Here is a 23,149-nt window from a genome sequence, read left to right on the forward strand (position 1 = left end):
TACCAAAACAGCCACAGGAAGAAACAGAAAATCAGAATAGCCCTGTAATTCCTATAACAAAGCAAACAGATTTAATTTGTAATTTAAAAACTTCTCACGGAGGGTGGCTCAGTCGGTTAAGTGACTTCCGCTCAGGTCACGATCTCAGGGTTTGTGAGTCTGAGCCCCACGTTGGGCTCTGTGCTGAAAGCTCAGAGCCTGGAGCCTGCTTCAGATTCTCTGTCTCCCTCTCTCTCTGCTCCTCCCCTCTTCATGCTCTGTCTCTCTCTCTCTCTCTTCCAGTTTCTGGTCTGACATGTAAGAGGGCCTGGAAGTCTCCACTCCATCCTAACATGTGAAAAGCTAAACGAACTGGAAAACCAATAACTCTTCTTAGAGCCATAAGAGAAATAAGTCCAGGGCAAATTATTGTCCCCCAAATTGGAGAGAAAGACAGGATAATACAGAGAATCACAATTTACCAAAGAGGAAGCCCAGGAGCAAAATCCTCCGTGGGAATCAGTCCCCGAGGAGGGAAACCTAAACTGTAATTGACAAACTGCTGGAGGCTCAGTGTGAACAAGTCTCAGAGATAAAAGTCCTAGAGGACCCAGTCAACAGAGGCCCCCACACATTTGTGAGTTTTAACTCTTAGAGCTCTACCAGGTTCTCACAGTAAATGTAGGAGAAAAATCCACACTTGCTTCCAGCAGGGGGAGAGTAAAAGGAACCATTTTGAAACATGCTAGAGCATTCTATTCTTAACAAGCCCTTCCCTCAAGAGAAACTAACCAGAGCCTAACCTGCTGGGGTTTTATCAGGACCTAACTGACCCGGGGGTGGGAAATACCCGACTCTAGCTCATGCCAGCCACACTGAGAAGGACTGTTCACGGTCCAGAAGCACAGGCTCACTAAAAGACTAAGATCTAATCATAGGACCACAGAGCTTCTTCATTCCTCTCAAACCTCACCAACACATTGATAAAGGCCCATTTAGAGCATTTCCATCTACCCAGCACATCATGTCTGATTCTGAAGAAAAAATAGAAGGCATACTAAAAGGCAAAAAATATAGGTTGAAGAGACAGGCAAGCATCAGAACCAGTCTCAATATGGTAGTGTTTTTGGAATTGCCAGACCAGGAATTTAAAACAGCTATGATTAAAATACTCAGGGCTCTAATGGACAGAGTAGACAGCATGCAAGAACACACAGGCAAATTGAGCAAGAGAGATGAAAATTCTAAGAAAGCATTTAAAAAATGCTAGAGATCTAACACATTGTAATAGAAATAAAGGATGTCACTGATGGGCCTATTAGTAGACTGGATACAGCTGAGGAAAGAATCTCTGAGCTTGAGGCTATCTCAGTAAACATCTCCAAACCTGAAAGACAAAAAGAAAAAATACGGGGAAAAAAAGGAACAGAATCCTTAAGACCTGTGGGGCACCCACATAGGTGAAACATATGTGTAATGGGAATACCAGAAGGAGAAGAGAGAAAAGAACAGAATATTTGAAACAATACACACAATGTTCTAGCCTCAATTATAACTGATAATATTTGGATGGACCCAGGACATCACGCTCAAGTGAAACAAGTCAGAGAAAGACAAATACAGCATGGTATCACTTATGTGTGAAATCTAAAAAAGCCAAATTTGCAGAGACAGAGAACGGAATGGTAGTTAACAGGGGCTGGGGGGTGGGGGGTGGGGGGAGTGGGTAGTTGTTGGTCCCAAAATACAAACTTTCAGTTAGAAGATGAATAAGGATATAATGTACAGTGTTGTGATTATAATTAATAATACTATGGTATATACTTGAAAGTTGCTAAGAGAGTAAACCTTAAATATTCTTACCACAATAAAGAAATAATTATGTGACATGATAGAGGTGTCAGCTAATACTATGGTGGTAATCATATTATAAGGAGGCCCGTGTTAACCTGATACCAAAACCAGGCAGACACATTATAAGGGAAAAACCTAGGGATGCAAAATCTTTAACAAAATACTAGCCAGTTGGATGCAAATATACATAAGAGGATAATAATATACCATGCCCGACTAGGGATAATCCAAGGAATGCCTAAGTGATTTAGCATCCAAAATAAATGTTAAAAATGAGTATCCCAATAAATATAGGAAAAGTATTTCAGAAAAATCGATACACATTCATAATTTAAAAGAAAAATAAAACCTCCTGGCAAATGGAATGAAGGGAACTTCCTCCCCTAAGATCTTACTTAATGGGAAAAGACTTTATGTTTCTAACTAAGACCAGGAGCAAGGCAAGGAATACATTCCCATGATTCCTATTCAACATTATACCAAAGGTTCTAACCAATGGAATAAGGCAAGAAAAAAAAAGCCCACATAAAAAAAAAAGAAGTTTTTATTTACAGATGAAATACTTATATGCCTAGAACATTTTAAGGAAACTACAAAAAAGCTATTGGAATTAATAAGTCAGTTTACCAACACTGCAGGATAGATACAAAGTCAAAACACAAAAGCCTATTTATATCCATGTACTAATACCGAACATTCAGAAACTAAAATTTTAAAAATTACATTTACAATAACATAAAAATATTAACAGATAGAGCCAATTTGATTTTTGACAAAGATACCAAGTTGATTCAGTGGGATAAGAACAGTCTTTTCAAAATACGGTACTATAATCACTCATATATACAGGAAAAAATGACTCAACTCATATCATACACAAGAATTAAGTTGAAATGGATCATAGACCTGAACCTGAGAGTTAAACCTGTAAAATTCTCAAAGAAAACATATGGGAAAATATGTCCAGTTTTGGGTTATACAAAGATTTCTTAGAATGGAATGAAAACCCACAAACCATAGGAATAATATTGATGAGTGATACTTCACCAAAATTAAAAATTTCTGCTCGCTGAAAGATACCGGGAAGAAAATAAAAGATGAACCACAGGCAGTTAGAAAATATGTGCAGTATTATACCTATCAAAGGACTTGTATCAAAATATGTAATAGACTCTTACAACTCAATAATAAGAAATAAAGATGGACAATAGATACTTTACCAATGAAGATATATTATGCAATATCATTATTTATCAGTGACATGAAACTTGAAACCACAATGAGATACCACCACAAACCCGTTAGAATGATTACAACGATTGCTAATGGGAATGCAATATGCTACAACCACTGTGGAAAACTCAGGAAGATTGAGACAGCCCAGCTGCATCCAGAATGAAGCCTGTAGTTGTTTATTTAGGGCGCTCAGCTCCCTGCCACTCCCTGACCGCCTCATCTCCCACCACTCCTCGCCTACTGGTCCCTTCAGAGACTTTGTTCTCACCACCATCTCCTTTTCTGTGCTGTTCAGTTCACTTCCCACCTTTCAGCTAATCCAAACGTTACGCTTCTTTTAGGGCTCGACCACAGTCACTTGATTCCCCTGTCACCCTGGCCCACTCTGATCTCGCTCCCCTCTGGACTCCTCTGCCATCTCTCCACCTCCGTACGTGCGGGACCACGATTCGAACCGGCACTAGGATGTGCACGCAAATACTGCATGGCGCTCAGAACAGGGTGGGCCACCAGTGCCCCATGGCAGCTCTCCCTTCATGTGACCTCTACGTCTACGTATGAAGCTTCGTACCTGTTTGCCAGCCTCAGGTGGTGCAACGCACTGTGCATTGATTTTGCCTGAAGATTCAAAATCATCCTCTTCCTCTGCAAGTGGGGCCAACCAAGTCCGGTCATGCTCCACACTCAAGGTCTTTGGTGCAGACGTGACTACACCGAACTCCTCCCAGGTCTCCGAGCCCCTTTTCACCCCTGCGACCAGTGGAATGATGTCTTTGCTTTTGGCAGGGGGGCCTCCCGACACCTCTTTTTGCTGCGGTAACGTTTGCCTCCTGCACCACGTGTGACAAAAACGCGCAAGAGTATGGATTACAAAGCAAAAAGCCCGGTGGAACCGATCCAGGGCTAACTGGACTTTGGTTTTTTTGGCCTCTCCATCCAAGCTTCCATCCCTCTCCTCATTACTGAAGGAATTGAGCAGCAAGGCAATGAAGAGGTTGAGTACCTGGGGCGGGGCGGGGGAAGGGGAGACACAAGGGGAATAGGAAGTTTAGCAGATGGGAAGATACAGTAGGTTTCCGGAGCAACTTCTCCCCCAAGACCCCAAACTAACTCAAATGAGAGTTCTACATCCTTCTGGCTTCTAAGAAAGTTTACCTATAAAATGAATAAGAGGAGAAAAATTGAGGAAGAGAGCAAGGTAAAAGAAAAACGGAAGGGAAATGGTGCAAACAGCCCAAGTCTGGCTTGTCTACATACAAGCAACAGATGTTGTAAACCCTGGCCACGGTAAAGCAGAGCTGTGTGGCCATGTATATTCCTTGGGGATCCGTCGAATCCTGACCTTGGTTTTCCTGGAATTGCCCACAGGGATATGGGTCTGATGTCTCATACTGCCATGGAGTCCTCTCCTGTTGGTACAGTCTGAGAGAGGATGTGCTTTAGGCAGGCTTTTTAGGTCCTGTTGCCTGAACCACAACAAAGTATTGGGACTGAGCCGGAGGGGTTGGAATCGAATCTGCGACTCTTCTGTTGAAGCTTGGATCAATTTAAATTCAGATCATCTCATCAGCTTCCTACTTGGGATTTTTTTGCTGACACTTACACACCCTCCCATTATCATCTTTACCTCCTCAAGTGCCTTTGTGGCTGTCACCCACTCAAAAATAGACTGCCTTCGGGGAGGCGTATCTCATGAGCTCGAATGGGTCTCATCACTCTCCCTCAGCTTCACCATAAGAATTCCCAACTGTGGATCTTTGCTCATGCTTTCCTCTCTTTGCTAAGTCCACCTTGCCTTTTTTTTTTTTTTATAATTTTTTTTTTTTGAGAGAGAGAGAGAGTGTAAGCAGGGGAGGGGCAGAGAGAGAGGGGGACAGAGGATCCGAAGCACTCTCTGGGCTGACAGCAGCGAGAGTGATGTGGGGCCTGAAATCACAAACCGTGAGATCATGACCTGAGCTGAAGTTGGACACTCAACCGACTGAGCCGCCTAGGTGCCACCTCCTTGCCTCTTGAGTACCCTTCTCAAGTACTGTATCTTCCACACATCCTTTGTTAACACTCCGTTCCCACTCCCATCGGTGGTACCCTGTTCTGAAACTTTTGTATCACTTATTGTCTTTCTAACAACGCTGATCTCGTACATAGGATGAAGCAATGGTGTTCATGCGGATGGTTCATTATATTTGCACGATAGCCCCAACTTGATTCTCAAGACCTTGTGATCAGATGTCCTGTGTGTCTCTTGTCTCTTCATATCTTTACTGGGTACCCAATTAGCTAATAGTGTCTATGTTTCCGGCTGCAGGTAATAGACTCAAGGTAACTTACACAACAAGAAAATGTAACACAACAAGACACTTGAAAATAAAACAGGGCGATGGGGTGTCTGGGTGGCTCAGTTGGTTAAGCGTCTGACTCTTGATTTCAGCTCAGGTCATGATCTCACAGTTGTGAGATCAAGCCCCGTCCCAAGCTTGGGATTCTCTCTTTCTCCCACTCTGTCCCTCCCCTGCTTGCACACATGTGCGTGTTCTCTCTCTCTCTCTCTCTCTCTCTCTCCCTCTTTCTCAAAAAGTAAAATAAAATAAAAAAATAAAACATGGGGAACACAAAGATAGGTTCGTTCCCTTTTCCCTCTACCTTCCTAACAACTTTGTGTTAGGCTGGCTCTTCTCCTGCTTGGATAATGTTTGCAGCTCTGAGATGAATCAGTCTTTAATAAAAAGGCCCAGGGAAAGTAAAAGGACCTTTTTTTTTTTTTTTTTTTTTTTTTAGCTCATCCCTTTTTTTTTTTTTAAGAGCAAGAAATCTTCCTTACTAGATATCCCTTTACATCTTATTGCCCAAATTAAGTCACACATCCCTACCTCAGCCATTCATGGACAAGGAGAACACAATTATCTTAGAATAATCACCTGTAGTAGAATAGATATTGAGGCATCTGTCAACATGAGTGCTGTGTGACAAGGAGGTTTTGTTTCATGCTTATAGTAATTTCCTCAAGTCAAATTCAAATGCATATTTTAATATCATGTAACATTACATGCATAATTTTATATTTAGAGTAATAATCACTAGCGAAGCATTGCAAAAGAAGGTAATGCATCCGTTTAGTCCGTATGTTAAAAAAAAAAGATATAAGACACTCACCACGAGTTTTCCTATCACCATGATCAACAGAAAGACGACGACGCACAGTGGTTTACTAGTTTCTTGCATACATTCCCACATGTTTTCGATCCATTCCCCACAGAGGATGCGGAATACCACCAGAAAGGAACGGTAGAAGTCCCCCATGTGCCAGCGTCGTAAACATGGGACTGTAGGGCCACAGGATTTGGTGTTATTCCTTACAGAATTGAATTTAGAGCCAAAAAGCTGCATGCCAACTACTGAGAAAATGAAGACCACAATGGCCAGGACCACGGTCAGGTTTCCCAGGGCTCCGACGGAGTGGCCAATTATCTTTATCAGTGTGTTTAAAGTCGGCCAGGATTTGGCTAACTTGAAAACCCTTAGCTGTAGAAACAGACGATAAACAAAAGTGGAAGAAAAGCCTGTTAAAGACAAATTCCATCTGCTCAGCTATGTAGTAAATGACACATTCCCAAAGCACAGCATTTATGATTATCAAAAATCTTTTCAAAGCCAAATCCATCCTAAACATAGTCATCAACTCCTTGTCCTACGCTAACACCCATATTTACTTTTTGTTTTTAAATTTTTTTTTTTCAACGTTTATTTTATTTTTGGGACAGAGAGAGACAGAGCATGAACGGGGGAGGGGCAGAGAGAGAGGGAGACACAGAATCGGAAACAGGCTCCAGGCTCTGAGCCATCAGCCCAGAGCCCGACGCGGGGCTCGAACTCACAGACCGAGAGATCGTGACCTGGCTGAAGTCGGACGCTTAACCGACTGCGCCACCCAGGCGCCCCTACTTTTTGTTTTAAAAATGGAAATATTTGGGGCGCCTGGGTGGCTCAGTCAGTTAAGTGTCTGACTTCGGCTCAGGTCATGATCTCACGGTTCGTTGGTTGGAGCCCCGCGTCAGGCTCTGTGCTGACAGCTCAGAGCCTGGAGCCTGCTTCGGATTCTGTGTCTCCCTCTCCCTCTGCCCTCCCCTGCTCACGCTGTCTTTCTCTCGCTCTCTCTCTCTCAAAAATAAATAAAAATTTAAAAAGTTAAAAAAAAATGGAAATATTCTACAGAGAACAAACTAAGGGTTGCTGGAGGGGAAGTGGGTAGGGGGATAGGCTAGATGGGTGATGGGTATTAAGGAGGGCACTTGTTGGGATGGGCACTGGGATATATGCAAGTGATGAATCACTAAATTCTACTCCTGAAACCAATATACACTATATGTTAACTAACTAGAATTTAAATAAATTAAAAAAAAGAAATATTTTTTTCTGATTTTTGTTAAATTTGGAGTCATGATGGTGGAATTAAGCATACGTGTCTGTTGCATAAAATGAAATGTTTTAGAATTCTATACTATAGAATACTATAGAATACTATACCCAGAGTCAAAAAAGTCTGGCCCAAGGACCAAATCCAGGCAATGCCTGTTTTGGCATGGCCTAAGGGCTTAGAATATTTTACATTTTTAAATGGTTAGACAATAATCAAAAGAAGGGTATTTCATCACACATGAGAACTGTATGAAGTTCAAATGTCCACGCCTGTAAATAAAATTCTATTGGAACACAGTCACGTCCATTTCTTCTCGAATGTCTATGGCTACTTCTGTGCTATAACAGCAGAGTTGAATGATTTTGACAGAGACCACATAGCCCATAATGCTGAAAATATTTACCATCTGGCCTTTTACAGAAAAAAACTGCTAACTCCTGCTTTACATAATTCAGGTCACAAGTCTGAATCTAAACTAACAGTGATGAAAGTAATATGACATTTTGTACCCAGGAGAGAAAAAGCAATCAGCTACTCAAAACACACACACTTTTTCCAAAAAGAACATTTTTTCCCTGGAACCTTATAGACCCTGTAGGAGACAACGTGGCAACTACGTTCATGGGTCATTTCCTACATTGACTTCAAATGTAAACCAATGGGTTTCATTCCAAAGTACAATCCTATCAACTATTTGGGAGAAACGTTTCAGGTCAGTAAGACTTATGGCCCAAGAGAAGGATCAGCGCTGTGTCCCCAGAGGGTAGATGGGGGAAATCACGGTTCTGTTCTCATATAGACAACTCCACAGAGTCCCTCCCCTCAGAGCATGGCTGTAATAAGCGTAAACGATCGTAAAGCAAATGTAACTTTGCTCACCTGAGCACCAATAAAACTTCAGGAGAGCAGCCTAAAACGATGCATGACTTTGGGCAGTGTGATCGCCTAACATATCCCAAGTATAAAATGTACACCTTCTGTAACTGGGGCAACTGTCTTACTCTTGGAAATCTCACCCCTGCCCAAATCAAAAGCAAATCTCTGGAAGGGGACAAAAGGCCACCTTTTCTGGCTTCCTGCTTCCCCTGTTAGATGTGGTCTCTCTGTAGCTTTCTATCCATTCTTCTCATGGGGTCTGTCACGTTCTCTACTTTGCCTCATGGTCATTTCTGGCCCTGCCTTGTCTCGTCTCTAGATGCCAGACTCCTTGAAGACAGTTCTTTTCCTCACCTTTCAGCCCTCCTTCGGGTCAGCTCCTATCAAGTGCCTCTGCAAAGGTCACCAGCATGCCTCCGTGGGCAGTAGACGGAGGACCAAGACGACAGGATGGGAATGTGGCCCTGGAAGCCGTGAGGTGGAACCTCGTGCCTGTCGGTCTTCACCCCCCCTTGGTGAGCCCAGATGTGAGGGTGCCTGGCTCGGAGCTCAGGGGTGGATGGTGGGGAAGAGATGGAGGGAGGGGTGGTACGCTAATCAAGGAGCAGAATCCTGACACCAGAAGACACAACACTGCACCTGCTTGCCTAAACGATCATCTTGGGAGTGGGGAGGGAGGGGTTCAGCTGGGAGGAGACCCCCGCGGACTCCCAAGAATATGCAAAACCTGGGTGGCAGGAGGAGCGCAGTTTTGAGTCTCTGGTAAAGGCAAGAGGAGTCCAAGTTGAGTGCAAAATAGCCACTGAACTCACTCAAGACTCTCGTCAACCCTGGCAGCTAAGGCATTTCAGTCAAATACAACAGTAAGTGCCTTACCACTCTTAAGGAATGGAAAAACAGAGGACTTTGTTTTCCTACAACTACACTGTTCATCACATCTGCAAAACTCAGAAGAGCGACGATGCTGTCAAAAATGTTCCAGCCTCGGCGGAAGTAGTTGTAGGGATCGAGCGCGATGATTTTTAGGCACATCTCTGCCATGAAAATGCCAGTGAAAACCTGCAGTGAGACAGGGAAGAATGAGAAAAGGTAGCTACTGCTCCTTGAAGATACAATTCTAAGAATGGTCCGAGGGAATTGCAGAAGTCACGAAGAAATACAGCGCATTTTGATTTACTTGACTCCTCTCCCCCCATTCCTCTCCCCATAGTGCCCATTCCAGTGTTCCCAAGCTCGCAGACATTGGCGTGGAGAATAAATATTATTTCCCATTCAGCTGAAAATAAGGCAGAGTGATAGAAAATGTCAAGCGATCCCTCCTCTAAGTTCCTTTAAAATGTCAATGAAAGTTCCAAAATGGGGGAGGCGGGGAGTACACGGCAGCTCTGAAAACTGAAGATAAATATTCTCCATAAAGCAGAACCCAGGAGGAGTTCACCCAACCACTTTGATCAGAAAAAGATTTAAAAGGGGCCCAGAGCAGAGACTTGAAAAAACACTGCCGGGAACAGGAAACATCGTTGAGCAACTCGATATGTAGGCTTAGCCTCTAGGATGAATACCATGGGCTAAACCCCACATTGGTCATGGTTGAAAGGAGAAGTGAGTTGGCATATAATCCTAAACATTCACTCGCAGAATGCAGGGTTCCTTATTCCAGAACAAAATACTGGAGAATCAAAAAGAAGGGCAAGAGTTACAGAAAGCGCTAAACGATGTGATTTCCACAGGCACAAATATATGTTTTTGGTTTTGTCTTTGAAAATTAGATAAATACAGGCTGAAAAACACTGCAGTGTTGAATAAGCGGCAGCCAAATTCTACATCATCTATCATCTACATCTTTGCAGACGATAAAACAAAGCATTTCTTCATAGCAAATAGCACATTCTCTCTCTCACATACACAAATAAATAGATATGAGAAAACAATAGTATGAAATAATATGAAATATGAAAACAATAGCATGAAATAAGTAATAATAGTATGAAACAATAGTATGAAATAAGGTAATACAAAAAGGTTGTCAGCTATAGGACTCTACAGCTTTGGAAAAGAAAAAGAAACACCCCTGAAATGATTTTTAAATGTCCTTATTAAAAGTAACAGATGATCCATTTTTATAAATAATTTGATGACGTACTATTTATCTTTAAAAATCCCTAAAATAAAGTGACACAAGTTAAAAAAAGGGGGGGGGGGGGGGGGGAATTGGCAAAGATAAATCCAAGATAGGCAAATAGAAATCAAGGGGGCAAAACCAAAAACCAAAAACCAAAAACCAAAAAACCCAAAGCTCGTATCAGTCTTTTCCCTTTAAATATTTCTATCTACTTCTGCCCAAAGCTGCAACCAGAGTCTAAACGCACACAGTGTTACCTGTTCTAGTTAACTGTGCTGGACTGATCCCTTTCCCCTTTTGAGCTCCTCCTCCCCCTCCTGTCCCCTTCAGGCTTAAGCCGTCTAGCCCTACAGCAACCCTACATGCCTTGGGACCATGGGTTTTGCAAGCCGACTCAACTGCTACTCATGGCTTTTCGGGAGCTCAACGTACTCCCCTGATTTAAGCTGTCCCAAAGCCTAGAGAGTCCATTTTCAAGTCCAGTCCCACAGAACCTCCACAGGCCAGTTAAAGCCTCGTCCACCCATCAGAGGAGGGAGGCTTGGATGTGTTCTTGGGAACTCAGGGCTCCAAAGCCTTCTTCCACGGCTGCTACGGGGGCACAGATGAGGTGGCTACCACCCTCGTATCGTGTGCCTAGGGAACGGGGCGCAGGGGATGGAAGCACAGGCTACGTGGCCAGCAATGCAGGTTTCGTGTCAATTTTCAGGGGGCCGGGGTGCAGCCTCTGCCTGTGAACTCAGACACCAACAATGTCCCTGGGCCTCCTTCTATACCACTTCTGGGGAGAGTGAAGAAGAATGTCACTTAATTATCCAACTTCTGACTGCAAAATGCAGCTTCACCTCAACACCCAGAACGTCTAATCAGTGGGAAATCTGAGAGGGTGGCTTTTGTCATTTCCCACACTTGGATCAGAAAATGAAGGGATGGACAGACAGGCCACCTTTGCAACTGGAAAGCCCTGTCTAGGGGCATGACTTTGGGTTCTTTGGGTTATTCTCTGGAACTAATCTAATAACTCCATCCACCAGGAGGTGATGAAGGATGGCTCTGCTGACTCCGTTGAGCCGGGAACCATGGTCTCGTGGGCACAGCTTTCTGTCTCCAAGGGAAATAACACTGTCAGCCCATGTCTGGGATACGTCAGCAGGAGATAGCTGAATACGCTGGCCTAGAGCCCAGAAGACACCAGCCTATTAGAAGGGACCATGTGTGTTAGTTTCACCGAGCAGCATGAAATCTGATCTGACCCACACACACCCACAAGGGCACTTCCTCCCAAGGGCAGTTTGGGGAAAGAAACTTAAATGCAGACTGTATGGAGAGCCACCTTGGTCCTGCCCTGTGGTCCCACTGGACCCCTGCTCCTCCTGAGGGGCCCTGGAACTGAGGGTGACAGTTACCTAAACCTGATGCATGGAAGCAGCTCTGTGAACCAGCTTCTGATTCAATAGGCATAGCGGGTTCCGAGCAGCGGAAAATAATTAATTAAAAAACACATACGTACATATTGCCTAGAAATCCTCTGCAATGCTAAAAAATGATCATCTTTGCCAACAGGACCATGGGAAATAAGTTTCTGCTTTGTATTCCCCTCATCTTAAAAATTTTCCTTAGTTTTAAAATTTAAAAAAAACATGTATTACTTTTTTAAGCTGGAAAAATAAAATAAAACTTTAAGAATAAATGGCTACAATTTGCAACTATGTAGATGGAACTGGTGGGTATTATGCTAAGCGAAATTAGTCAGAGAAAGACAAATATCATCTGACTTCACTCATATGAGGAATTTAAGATACAGAAAAGATGATCGCTTCTCGGCCTTTTGGCTAAGATCAAGTGAAGATACAGAAAAGATAAGCATAAGGGAAGGGAAGCAAAAATAATATAAAAACAAGGAGGGGGACAAAACATAAGAGACGCTTCAATATAGAGAACAAACAGAGGGTTGCTGGAGGGGTTGTGGGAGGGGGGATGGGCTAAATGGGGAAGGGGCATTAAGGAATCTACTCCTGAAATCATTGTTGCACCATACGCTAACTAACTTGGATGTAAATTAAACAATAAATAAATTTTTTTAAAAAAAGAAAAAATGGCTACATACTCTGGTAAGATTTTTAGCCTATTCACTCATTAGCTAATTAGGATAGAACGTTCAGCGGGTAATTTGCTATTTCTGATATTTAGGAGACTAATTAATCCTCGGGAAAAATGCCTTCTCCGGGAACAATAAATTGAGCAGTTCATGAAACGTCTGCTCTCCTACCTTAATTTTCCCAATTTAACTTGGATTAGATACATCTAACGAGAAACCTACTGAAGCAGGCTCAAGTCGGGAGCCCCACCCCGCCTTCATAAGCATTGTACTTCATGAGCTTTGCACATAAGCGTAAGCTTTCCCTCCTGGGAAAGCAAGCCTCCCACAGCTGCCACGCCCTGGCCCACCTTTCCAGGGGGAATAATAAGTAGTAATGGCAGTCACATTATTTTGTGACAAACGATGCCATCAGCATCACTGGGGACCATGAGACACGTTACCAAGGGTCTCTGGACATCATTAACGTTTTCTTGCCCCCAAGGTCGGGCCAAATAGCTGACCTTTTAAGATGTCTGCTGCCTTCTGGCTTACCACTGGAAGGCTAAAGAGGTGCCTTGGCATACCAGAGGGCCAACACGGGGGCCATGGAAAATTACCAAACGAGTGAAAACAAAATTCTAACAGTTGTATTTGCCCTCGACTCTACTTAAGGGGACCAGGGATCTAGGCTAGGTTAGGCCACTTACAAAATGTTTAGACTTTGAAAGAGTTATAAGTCACAGTTTGGAATATTTGTATATTTTAAAAAGCCTAAAGTTACCAAATTCCCTGTATACAACATATACTCAAAACTCTGGTCCATTTTGTAATGCTCCAAGGCCAAGAAGACAGTGTTGATTACGATGCAGATGGTGATGACCAGCTCAGTAAAGGGGTCGGTCATCACGACTCGCAGGGCCTTCTTAACGCACAGCCACTGGGGGCTGCAGTTCCACACGAGGTATCTGGACGCCACGTTTCCCCCACACGGGAGGCAAGGCTCCTGTGATTTCTCTTGCTCTGGAGAAGGAGAATGGGAGAGCAGTTGAGTAGTTAGCTATGAATCCATCTGGCCGCTGTTTGCCTGAGTGCATTCCACTCTCTTCCCTCCCTCTTCCCTACGGTCTCTTGTGAACAACGTGATCAGCCAAGGAGGGCGCTGACGGGTGCAGCCTGACTTCCCTGCGGTACAGCCATGTACATCCAGTCTTCATACTTGTGTCGAGCATCTGGGAGCTGAGCCGCACCGTTAGAGATACAGATGGGGAAGTCAACACTCACAGGCTGTGAACCCGTGAGAGAGAAACGTATAAGCTCAAATTATGTTCATTCAAGGCAGACCACGGTGACAGCTGTACCAGAGGCACACAGAGCTACCAGGGCTCAGAGGAAGGCCAGGTATTCAGGCAGGGGCATCTTTTGTTTTGAACCAAAAGGTACTCTATCAGCAGGTTGAATTCAGGCCACAAGGCCACTGTACCCCTGATTTCCGATTTCCCCGGCACCATTTCAAGGGACTCATACAAGCCAAATGAAGTGATGCAATAGGGCTCAAAAGTGCTAAGGACGAATCTGACCCCGTCCCTGTAAGGACTTGGGTCCTGCCTTTGAACACCAACCCCTCAGTTGGGGGTCCTGGTTACCTGCTGTTGATGAGGTCCATCAGATGATTCCAGCCTATCTACACAGGTCTTCCACTTTGCATGCCAGATTCCTAACTCTAACTTCCATGACAACCGTCACCTTCTGGAAACTTCTGTGTCGTCTCTTCTTTGGTCACTGTCATTGCCACTGCGACCCCCTGTGACTGCCTGGCCTGATCAGGGTGGGTAAGGGTGGGGGTCTTGTCTGTACTCTTGGTCCTAAATGCCAAAGCTAGCCAGTTCCCACCAATACCCAAGGGCCAACTCAGGGTGGGCCTGCTTCCTCAAGCCACTTGGCTCCCATGCTCCAAAGAGGCACAAGAAGTCACTCTGCAGGAAGCAGAAGGGGCTACAGAGGGCTTCTGGGGGAGATGGAAAGAAGGAAAATGGAGGGACGTCACTGCAGTTGGGCTGTCCCTGGGGCCAAGAGGGCAGAGCTTACCCTGCATGGTGATGGTGAGGATGCTGACAGCACTCAGGGCCCTCTGCCTTTGGAAGGGGTCCCCGTGCTCATCACAGAAATCCACTGACAGATTCTGGGACAGCCGTTTGGTTTGCTCTAGGATGTGTGGCTGTAAGAGAAGGAAGGCATGGTAGACCTTCAAAGGGAAGGGACTGCCCCTCCTCAAAAGGTCACAGGCTACTCTGTAAGACTTAGTATCTTAAATAGCTCTGCTCCCTTCCATCTCATGGCAGGACGAAGGTTCAGCTTTCCTGTTTCAGATTTCATAAATAACTAAAATGCAGGGTGGCGTTCATACTTTTTAATGTATGCACATTTCCAGGATGCTAACTATGGAAATGTTTCTTTCTCTGTGATTTATTCATTGTCAACAAAGAGCAAATGAAATTTTACAAAAAATGAAGGAACAATAAACGGTTCAGGACACAAAAGCAATAAAAGTCAAAATTAGAAATAATGTTTTTGAGTGGCAGGAGTGGGGGGATAGATACATTTAGAAGGGTGGATCGGGGCCAGGTTAGAATGGCTGCCTAAATTGATTTTGAAACAGTCAGTAACTAAAAAGAACGGCCAAAATAAATATGACAAAGTCTATATACTAAACCTCAAGCACTCTCTCAGGCTGTGCTTGGGGGCTCGACTCTCATCTTACCTACAATTCTAAAGTCTCTGGACACGACAGTACATAAATCTTCAGCTACCTAGAGAATTACCCATAATGACTTGTTTCCCCGAAGTTCTGACCAACTGTGGCCCCAGAGGGAACTATTTTATTTTAGTTAAGTTTATTCATTTATTTTGAGAGAGAAAGCATGAGTTGGGGAGGGGCAGAGAGAGGAGAGAGAGAGAATCCCAAGCAGGCTTCACGCTGTCAGCATGGAGCCCCATGCGGGGTTCAAACCGTGAGATCATGACCTGAGTTGAAGTCAGATGCTTAACTGACTGAGCCACCCAGGTGCCCCAGTGATAAGCTATTTTAAAGGCAACCTGTAGTCTTTCTATAGCTATTTCCTATTTTGGCTTAGGGAAAAGACACTTTTTATTAGCTGTCTGCTCTTGGTCTATTGTTTTGTGAAATGAGAAAAAAAACTCTTCAAAATACTAAAAAATATTTGCAGGCTCTTCAATATGCTATGGTCTGACATTAGAGAAGCCTCTAAACTGAAAGATGGGTCCCTGTCACTCCACCAGAGAACTGCACACAGCAATGGACGAGGTCTGCCCACCTACTTCTGTAAAGGCCCCCGACCCCCTTTCCCCACCTCCCCTCAGGCATGCACCCTCCCTTCCGACCACTTCACCTCTTCCTCCCATCTCAGAAAAGTGGCTCTCGCCATGATTCCCTGGCCTGTATCTTCAACATTTTCCTCTCCTCCGATTTCTCTCTCCACAATTAAAACATGTTCAAACATCCCCCACCACACTGATAAAGATAGGGTTTTTCTCTACCCCTCATAGCTTCATATCCACTTGGCCTACAAAATATCCCTGCTAGGATGCCCCACAGGCATTTCAAACTTGCCACACCCAAAACTGAGCTCGCCATCCTTCCCTCCCCCAGGACAAGCTCCTTTCCCGTCTCGGTAAACTACAGTCCATCAAGTTGGCTACCCAAGCAGTCAACCTGGCATCTTCCCCCTCTCTGCATCTATCTAGTCAAGTGCCAAATTTTCTCTTCTGGAAATCACTGTACCACTATTGTCTCTTCATCCTCCTGCCCTCACCACAGTTTAAGCCCCTGTTGCCTCTTACTTGGATTGCCGCCACAACTTCTCAACTGGTTCCCTCCAGTCTCGCCTGCTCTGGTCCGGTCTCTTCAGTGCATCTAGGATTTCAAAACTGTCAACCTAGTCAAGTCACTCTTTTGCTTAAAACCTTTCACGGGTGCCCGGGGGCTCAGTCGGTTGAGCGTCCAACTTTGGCTCAGGTCATGATCTCATGGTTCATGAGTTCAAGCCCCGTATCGTACCAGGCTCTCTGCTGTCGGCTCAGAGCCTGGAGCTGCTTTGGATTCTGTGTCTCCCTCTCTCTCTCTGCCCCTCCCCTGCTCGCACTCTGTCTCTTTCTCTATCTCAAAAATAAATAAATATTTAAAAAAACTAACAAACAACTTTCAATACTGCTTAGCCCTTGGTCCCTGAGTAAAGGGTGAGCCCCTCAGCTCAGCTTCAAGGCCTTTTGTGATGACCCCATCCTACCGCTATAGCCTCTTGCCAGGCCGTCTCCAGCCTCATACACACATGCACGTGCACACACACACTCACAAGTGTTCTACAAGGTCACATTCTCCCGCTCTCCTTTGCCTCCAGGCCTTTGCGTGTGCCGCTCCCTCTACCTGTGGTGCTCCATTCACTTTTTACCCAGGGATGAAACATTAATTCATCCTTTGGGCACGGATGCTTTTTTCCTCTGGGAACTCTTCTGATCTATGGCTCTTCTCCCGCCCCCCACCCCCCCCCCAAGTCATAGATGCTGCCACTGGCTGGATCTGTATGTCCCCGGGTCCTCCCTGAGGGCCTTCTCTGGCGACCTGACCACCCTCTGCCCTAATGAACACAAAGTCAGAAATGCAGGAAAATGATTGTCACCTGAATCCAGCAGTCCGGAACCAATGATGGACCAAAGTCGGTGTACAAATACTCTAGTGCCCTCACTCCACGGAGGTTAAACTCCAAGTACCTTCAGTGGTAACCAGCTTAATGACGAACCTTAGTTGGCCACTTTATCTTCCGTGTAACCCTTCTTCTCACTCCTCTTGGTGCTTCTTGGGATCACTTCCCAAATAATCTACCTGCACTTTAACGTCTCAGGGTTTGCTTCGCAAGGAACCCCCACTAAGACATGGCTTCTCCTCTGTTCTCCCATATGGGATCATCATGTCAGCTGTCATACTAAACAATAACTGCCTCCTTGTTCGTGTGTCTTCATCGTTAGTCGTCTGTTTCAGACATCTCACATAGCCCTCGTACCTACCCCAGTGCCACGTGGCTGGTAAACCCTCTCAACACTTCAAATAGATGTTTGTAAAGAAATGGGTAGTTGAATAGATGGATGGATGTGGGAAAGTACGTGCAAATGGATGAATGACTAAATGAATGAATGAATCCCTTCAATTAGGCTGACAACTTGACCTGTCCCCCTAACGGTGCTATAGGATCATTAATCCCTGGGCCGAGACTTGCCTTTTTCGTGGAATCTTCATCAGAATCTGATTCTGGAGGCTGGTCTTTCCCAGAGTCTCTCAAAAAAAAGGACTTTCGTTTCCTATTACCAAATAGCTTTCTCTTCTTTGGGGAAAAAGATGATGCCTCAAGGGAATTAAGTGAACTTCTGTCAATTCCCATGGCAACCAGAGCCTTAGAAAGTGAACAAAAGCAATTAATAAACAGATTATACCTCCCCATAAAACACTGCAAATGACCTGACCTCCGTGAGCGTTCTCTCCTCCCTTCTGGAGGCGTCCACCCACTTAGATTGCTCATCGCCGACTTGGAATATGCTAGCTTTGTTATTATTTACCAGAGGGACATATCCTGTTTATTTATCCACAGAGACTGCAGCCTCAAAGGCAAGGTTAATGCTTTCATGTCTCTATCGCTAAACCGTAGCACGGCACTCTATACGTGTCTGTGCCTGATGATGCCGGTATTAAACATGGTGGGGCCTCCCTCTGACAAATCTCCGTGGAGGCTGAGAAAGAGAACAAAACATGTTCCTGAAGTCTTCGAATTGGAAAAATGTAAAGACGCCAAGAAACAGTGAGAATGGCCTGTAAATATGACGGGAATTTCAAGAAGGGAGAGGTAATCACGGCTATTGTGTCTAGAGAACCATTGTACTTTCCCAAAGCCTCGGCAAGCAAAGGTCCTGAACACAGGCATCTCCGGGTTCCCATAAACAAGCCTGGAGCACAGCCTTAATTTACATATATGTATATTTTATCCTCTAGCCCCGGTTTGGGGTCTGTCCTACAAGGCCCAGGTCTCAGAAGACTGAGGATTTCCTGCTCTCAAGAGCTCTGTGCCTGAACAGCTCAGTAAGAACAGCAGCAGAGCCAGTCTTCAAGGGGCTTAAATTCTCCAAAAAGCAGAGTAGAGAAGGCTCTGAGCCCCTGCCTAAGGCTCAAGGCTTCGTGACCTCTGCAGTCCACCCCCTAAGCAGACCCCACTGTCTGACGCTGCGTGTCCCTACCTCCTTTTCCTCCTTCAGCAGCCGCTGGGCTTCCTGGAACATCTTCTCCTTGGCCTCGGTCTCGGCAGCTACGTTTCTGTTCTGCTCCTCGTAAGCCATGGTGACAACAGCCAGGGTTAAGTTAATCAGGTAGAAGGAGCCCAGGAAGATGACCACCACGAAGAAGAAGACTGAGAAAAGCCCTGAGGTACGCAAGGTCTGCAAAGGACACAGCACACGCTTGCGTCTGAAGCCTTGTTCCGCAGGAGGTGACCGTCACCTCAAGGAGACACAGCACAGTGGCAAGCGGCCCGCCCCCAGCACCGGTTGGCTGAGCCGCCCAGAGCAGCATCATGGATAGCCTCCCGTTCCTGGGGGGCTCCTGCTGCCCATCAGTGAGGAGAGGCCGGCCCTGAACTCCCATGTGAGTCTCGGAACTTTATGATGACTTTCTCAAGGGTATTTGCATTTTAGAATTGAAAAGGCAGGAGAGAAAGGAATGCTTCCTGAAAACCCCAGCATGGGTAGCAGAACCTCAGGCTGCAGGGAATCTGGAGAGGGGCAGCATTTCTAGGAAAAGGAGGCACTTTTTTTGGCGTTTCTAACGGAATATCTGAAGTAGAACCTAACAGTACAACTGCTGAGGACAGAGAGCAGAGGACAATGGCGGGGAGTGGATGGCAAGTTATGAATAAACGACGGAAATGTCGATGAGTGATGGAGGGGAAGGGAGGGAGGGGGGAGAGGGAGAGGAGGGAGAGGGGGAGGGAGGGTAATTAGATAACCTGTTGATAAAGCTTCTCCCAGGAATCTTGGGTTATCAGCCGAAACATGGACAGAAAAGACCAGCCAAAGTTGTCAAAATTGGTATAATTATAGTCAGGATTCCTTTTGGTGTGGTTGCACTGAAATTGTTCAGAACAGGCACTAGATGGAAACAAAGGAACAGAGGAGGAGTTACATTCCAGGCCAGCTTCGCTCCTGCCTCCCGCCCATCCTGGCCAACGCACCTGCTCTTCTGGGGACCACGGCTCCCATTGGAAAGCCCTAGAGCTTTTGTCGAGTGACTGTGCCCCAGCTGCCAAGCTTCCCAGCCTGCACCTTACTGTGGGCACTCACTGGCTCTTTTCAACTGGATTGATTAGTAAGTTCATATTAGCAGGTTTTTTCTTTTCATTAAATGGGAGCGTTCTTTGACCGCTCTCTTGCGCCTTGTTTTTTTTGATGGAACAAGATAGCACGGACGCCTTTCCACATGACCATACAGGGAAATATCTTATTTCTTTTCGTGCCTTACAGCCCGATGATTTATTTAACTGCTGTGCGAATGGTGAAGATTTATGCTTCAGTTGTTAAGTCTTTTTGGTCTCACAAACATTTGGGTTTTACTTTACAAACAGTGGATATGGTGTACATGGGTCTTTGCCCACGTCATCAAAGCACACATCACTAAGTGCATCTATCAGATAATACTAAGGGTACATACTTTCTTCATTTTTGATAAGTACAGCATTTTGATCGAAGGAATACATGCATACAGTTTAAAAGCCATGTGGTACCCAAAGACTTGTAATTAAGACCTTTATCACCACTCTTTAACCACCATTTACATACCCCAAAGTCAACAACTTTCAACTCATTTATGTCCGTACCTCGAAAGATAATGTTTATGCCGATATCTCTCAATTTTAGTCCTTGGTGATTAAGTTGCTGCTGTGGTAGATGAGGGCTAGCTCCCCAACATCCTATCCCACTCCATCACCACTTACATCCCTCTTTCCAGAAAAGTACCGCAGCCTTGGTTGATGGCTCTCCCCAGTCAGATCCATTTTTTGTTGGCTCTTGTGTGTTGCTTTTTCCAAGTTGTATTTCCTCATTTTTCTGGAACAAATCTCAAGTGGCTTCTAAAGAAGACTGGGTGATCTTTGCCTATGTGAGTATACTTTTATCCTGCCTTCACAGTTGATGGTTTGGTCAGAAGTAGAATTCTGGTTTGAAAATAATTTTTCCTTAGAAATATGAAGGCATTGTGCAGTGGTTATCCTGTGTCGCTGTTGAGAATTCTGATGTCATTTTGATTTTTGTTCCTTTGTGGGTAACCTTTTTCTCTTTAATTTAAGATCTTGACTCCTAAAGGTTCTGAAATGCCACAATAATGCCCTTGGCATGGCCTTTCTTCATTCACGGTGTTGGGCACTTTATGGGACACGGAGGGACAGAGAGACGTGCATCCTCAAGCTCAGGAAAATTCTTTGTATTGTTGCATTGCTAATTTTCTCCCTTTTGTTTTTTCTGTACTCTGTTTCAGAAATTTCTATTTAGTTGAAAGTTGGAATTTCTGGATTGATACTTATTCTCATATTTTCTGTCTCTGTTGTTGCTACTTTCTGGGGAGTATTTCCTCAACTTAATCTTTAAAAAAATTTTTTTTTAATGTATTTATTTTAGAGAGAGAGAGAGAGCGTGCGCGCACACGTGCGCACAAATGGGGGAGGGGCACAAAGATACAGAGGATCTGAATCGGGCTCTGTGCTGACAGCAGAGAACCCAGTGTAGGGCTCGAACTCATAAACCATGAATCATGACCTGAGCCAAAGTTGGACGCTTAACCGACTAAGCCACCCAGGTGCCCCTCCTCAACTTAATCTTTTAATTCTATTATTGAGTTTTTGTAATCATGTTACAAAAAAAACTTGTGTTCACTGTTCCTTTTTTTTGTTTATATTAAAATTTTTAATATAATAATTAAGTAAATAATAATTTAATAATTAAATAATATTTAAAATTTTTAATGTTTATATTTATTTTTGAGACAGAGAGAGACAGAGCATTGACTGGGGGAGGGGCAGAGAGAGAGGGAGACACAGAATCTGAAGCAGGCTCCAGGCTCCGAGCTGTCAGCACAGAGCCCGACGCGGGGCTGAACTCACAAACTGGAAATCATGACCTGAGCCGAAGTCGGACGCTCAACCGACTGAGCCACCCAGACACCCCTGTTCCTTTTTCATAATGAGCTATTTTTGTTTTGATGTATACAATAGCTCTTTTAATTTCACTGAGGACCCTATTTAAGGTTTTAAAAGCCCCTGTTGGTTCTCTCTAAACCGTTGTTTTGTCCACAGCTCTTATGGCCTGAATGTTTGGGTCCTCCTGAAATTTGTACCTTGCAGTTGTTATCTTCAGTGGGATACTGTTTGAAGGTGGGGCCTGTGGGTGGTGATTAGAGCAGGAGAGTGGAACCCTCATGATGGGATTCGTACCCTCATAAGAGAGACCCCAGAGAGCTCTCTCACCCCCTTTCTGCCATGCAAGGACACAGCAGCGAAGACTGCCACCTACAATCTGGAAGAGACCCCCACTAGAACCCAACCAAGCTGGTGCCCTCATCTTGAACTTCCAGCCTCCAGAGCTGTGAGAAATAAATTCCTGTTGTCGATAAGTCGCTCCGTCTACTGTATTTTATTATAGCTGCCTGAACTATGACAATGATCATTTTTCCCATTTCTTTATGTCGGCCCCTTTATGCCAAAGGCTTTCTTCAGATACCTGGCAAGCCTGGGCTGTTCAGTCACATTTAATCAAAGGTCCTGACAAATTGATTGGGAGTTTGCTTGGTGGGCAGAACAGGACTCGGTGAGGGGTAGACTTGGCGTTAGGGTGACTCAGAAGGAAGACATCCATTGTGCCCCTTTCTCAGACCTCAGTGAAACCCTACTATTCAATTCACAGATCTTGCTCTTTCTGTCTCCTAAATGCCTTTGGAACTCGTCCATCCATTTCTCATCATCTCCACCGCACTGCTTCGTGACTCTCCCCTGTATCAACGTAGTCTCCTAAGTGGCTGCCTCATCTACTCCATGCATCCATTCTCCATGTAGCAGCCATGGGGACCTTTATAAACCCCTAACCTGGTCAGGTCTTGTTTCCTTTGTGATCAAAGTAAAAATCCTTGGCACTGACGGGCTACCAGACCCTGCAGAGTTAGTTCCCGTCCCCTGCCCCTCTGCCCAACAAGCTGCTGGGTTTCTTCTTACTCCCCCTGACCACTTACCCTCAGGCGCAAAGCCTTCCCCGTTACTTTTCTACTGAATGGACTTGTTCACACTATCTCCTCACCTGCCAGAACCTCCTACTCATGCTTCAGAACCAGCCGGATGGTCTTCAGGGCACGAGGCAGCAAGGAAAGGCTGAAGACCAGGCCTGGGCCCTGGGCAGATGGAGACCTGCCTAGGAAGGTGACCTGAGACCTGCCATCTCCTTGGGAACTACTGTGCTATGATCAATGCAGAAGATCATGTACTAAGAGTTG

The 23,149-nt window shown here is 44.9% G+C and overlaps 1 protein-coding gene across 1 annotated transcript in view; it reads right to left on the reverse strand.

Annotated features, from left to right (window-relative positions):
- SCN11A (sodium voltage-gated channel alpha subunit 11) overlaps positions 1-23,149 on the reverse strand; it is an 84,804-nt gene that overhangs the window by 40,434 nt on the left and 21,221 nt on the right. Inside the window, exons 8-15 of the mRNA XM_032594643.1 lie at positions 19,626-19,767; positions 18,862-19,059; positions 17,853-18,026; positions 14,650-14,779; positions 13,346-13,584; positions 9,239-9,421; positions 6,223-6,591; positions 3,641-4,072 (exon numbers count right to left, since the gene is read on the reverse strand). Of these exons, the coding sequence (XP_032450534.1) occupies positions 3,641-4,072; positions 6,223-6,591; positions 9,239-9,421; positions 13,346-13,584; positions 14,650-14,779; positions 17,853-18,026; positions 18,862-19,059; positions 19,626-19,767 (1,867 nt within the window). The remainder of the gene's footprint in view (positions 1-3,640; positions 4,073-6,222; positions 6,592-9,238; positions 9,422-13,345; positions 13,585-14,649; positions 14,780-17,852; positions 18,027-18,861; positions 19,060-19,625; positions 19,768-23,149) is intronic.

This window comes from Lynx canadensis, chromosome C2 (assembly GCF_007474595.2).
Source record: "Lynx canadensis isolate LIC74 chromosome C2, mLynCan4.pri.v2, whole genome shotgun sequence".
Taxonomy (NCBI): domain Eukaryota; kingdom Metazoa; phylum Chordata; class Mammalia; order Carnivora; family Felidae; genus Lynx; species Lynx canadensis.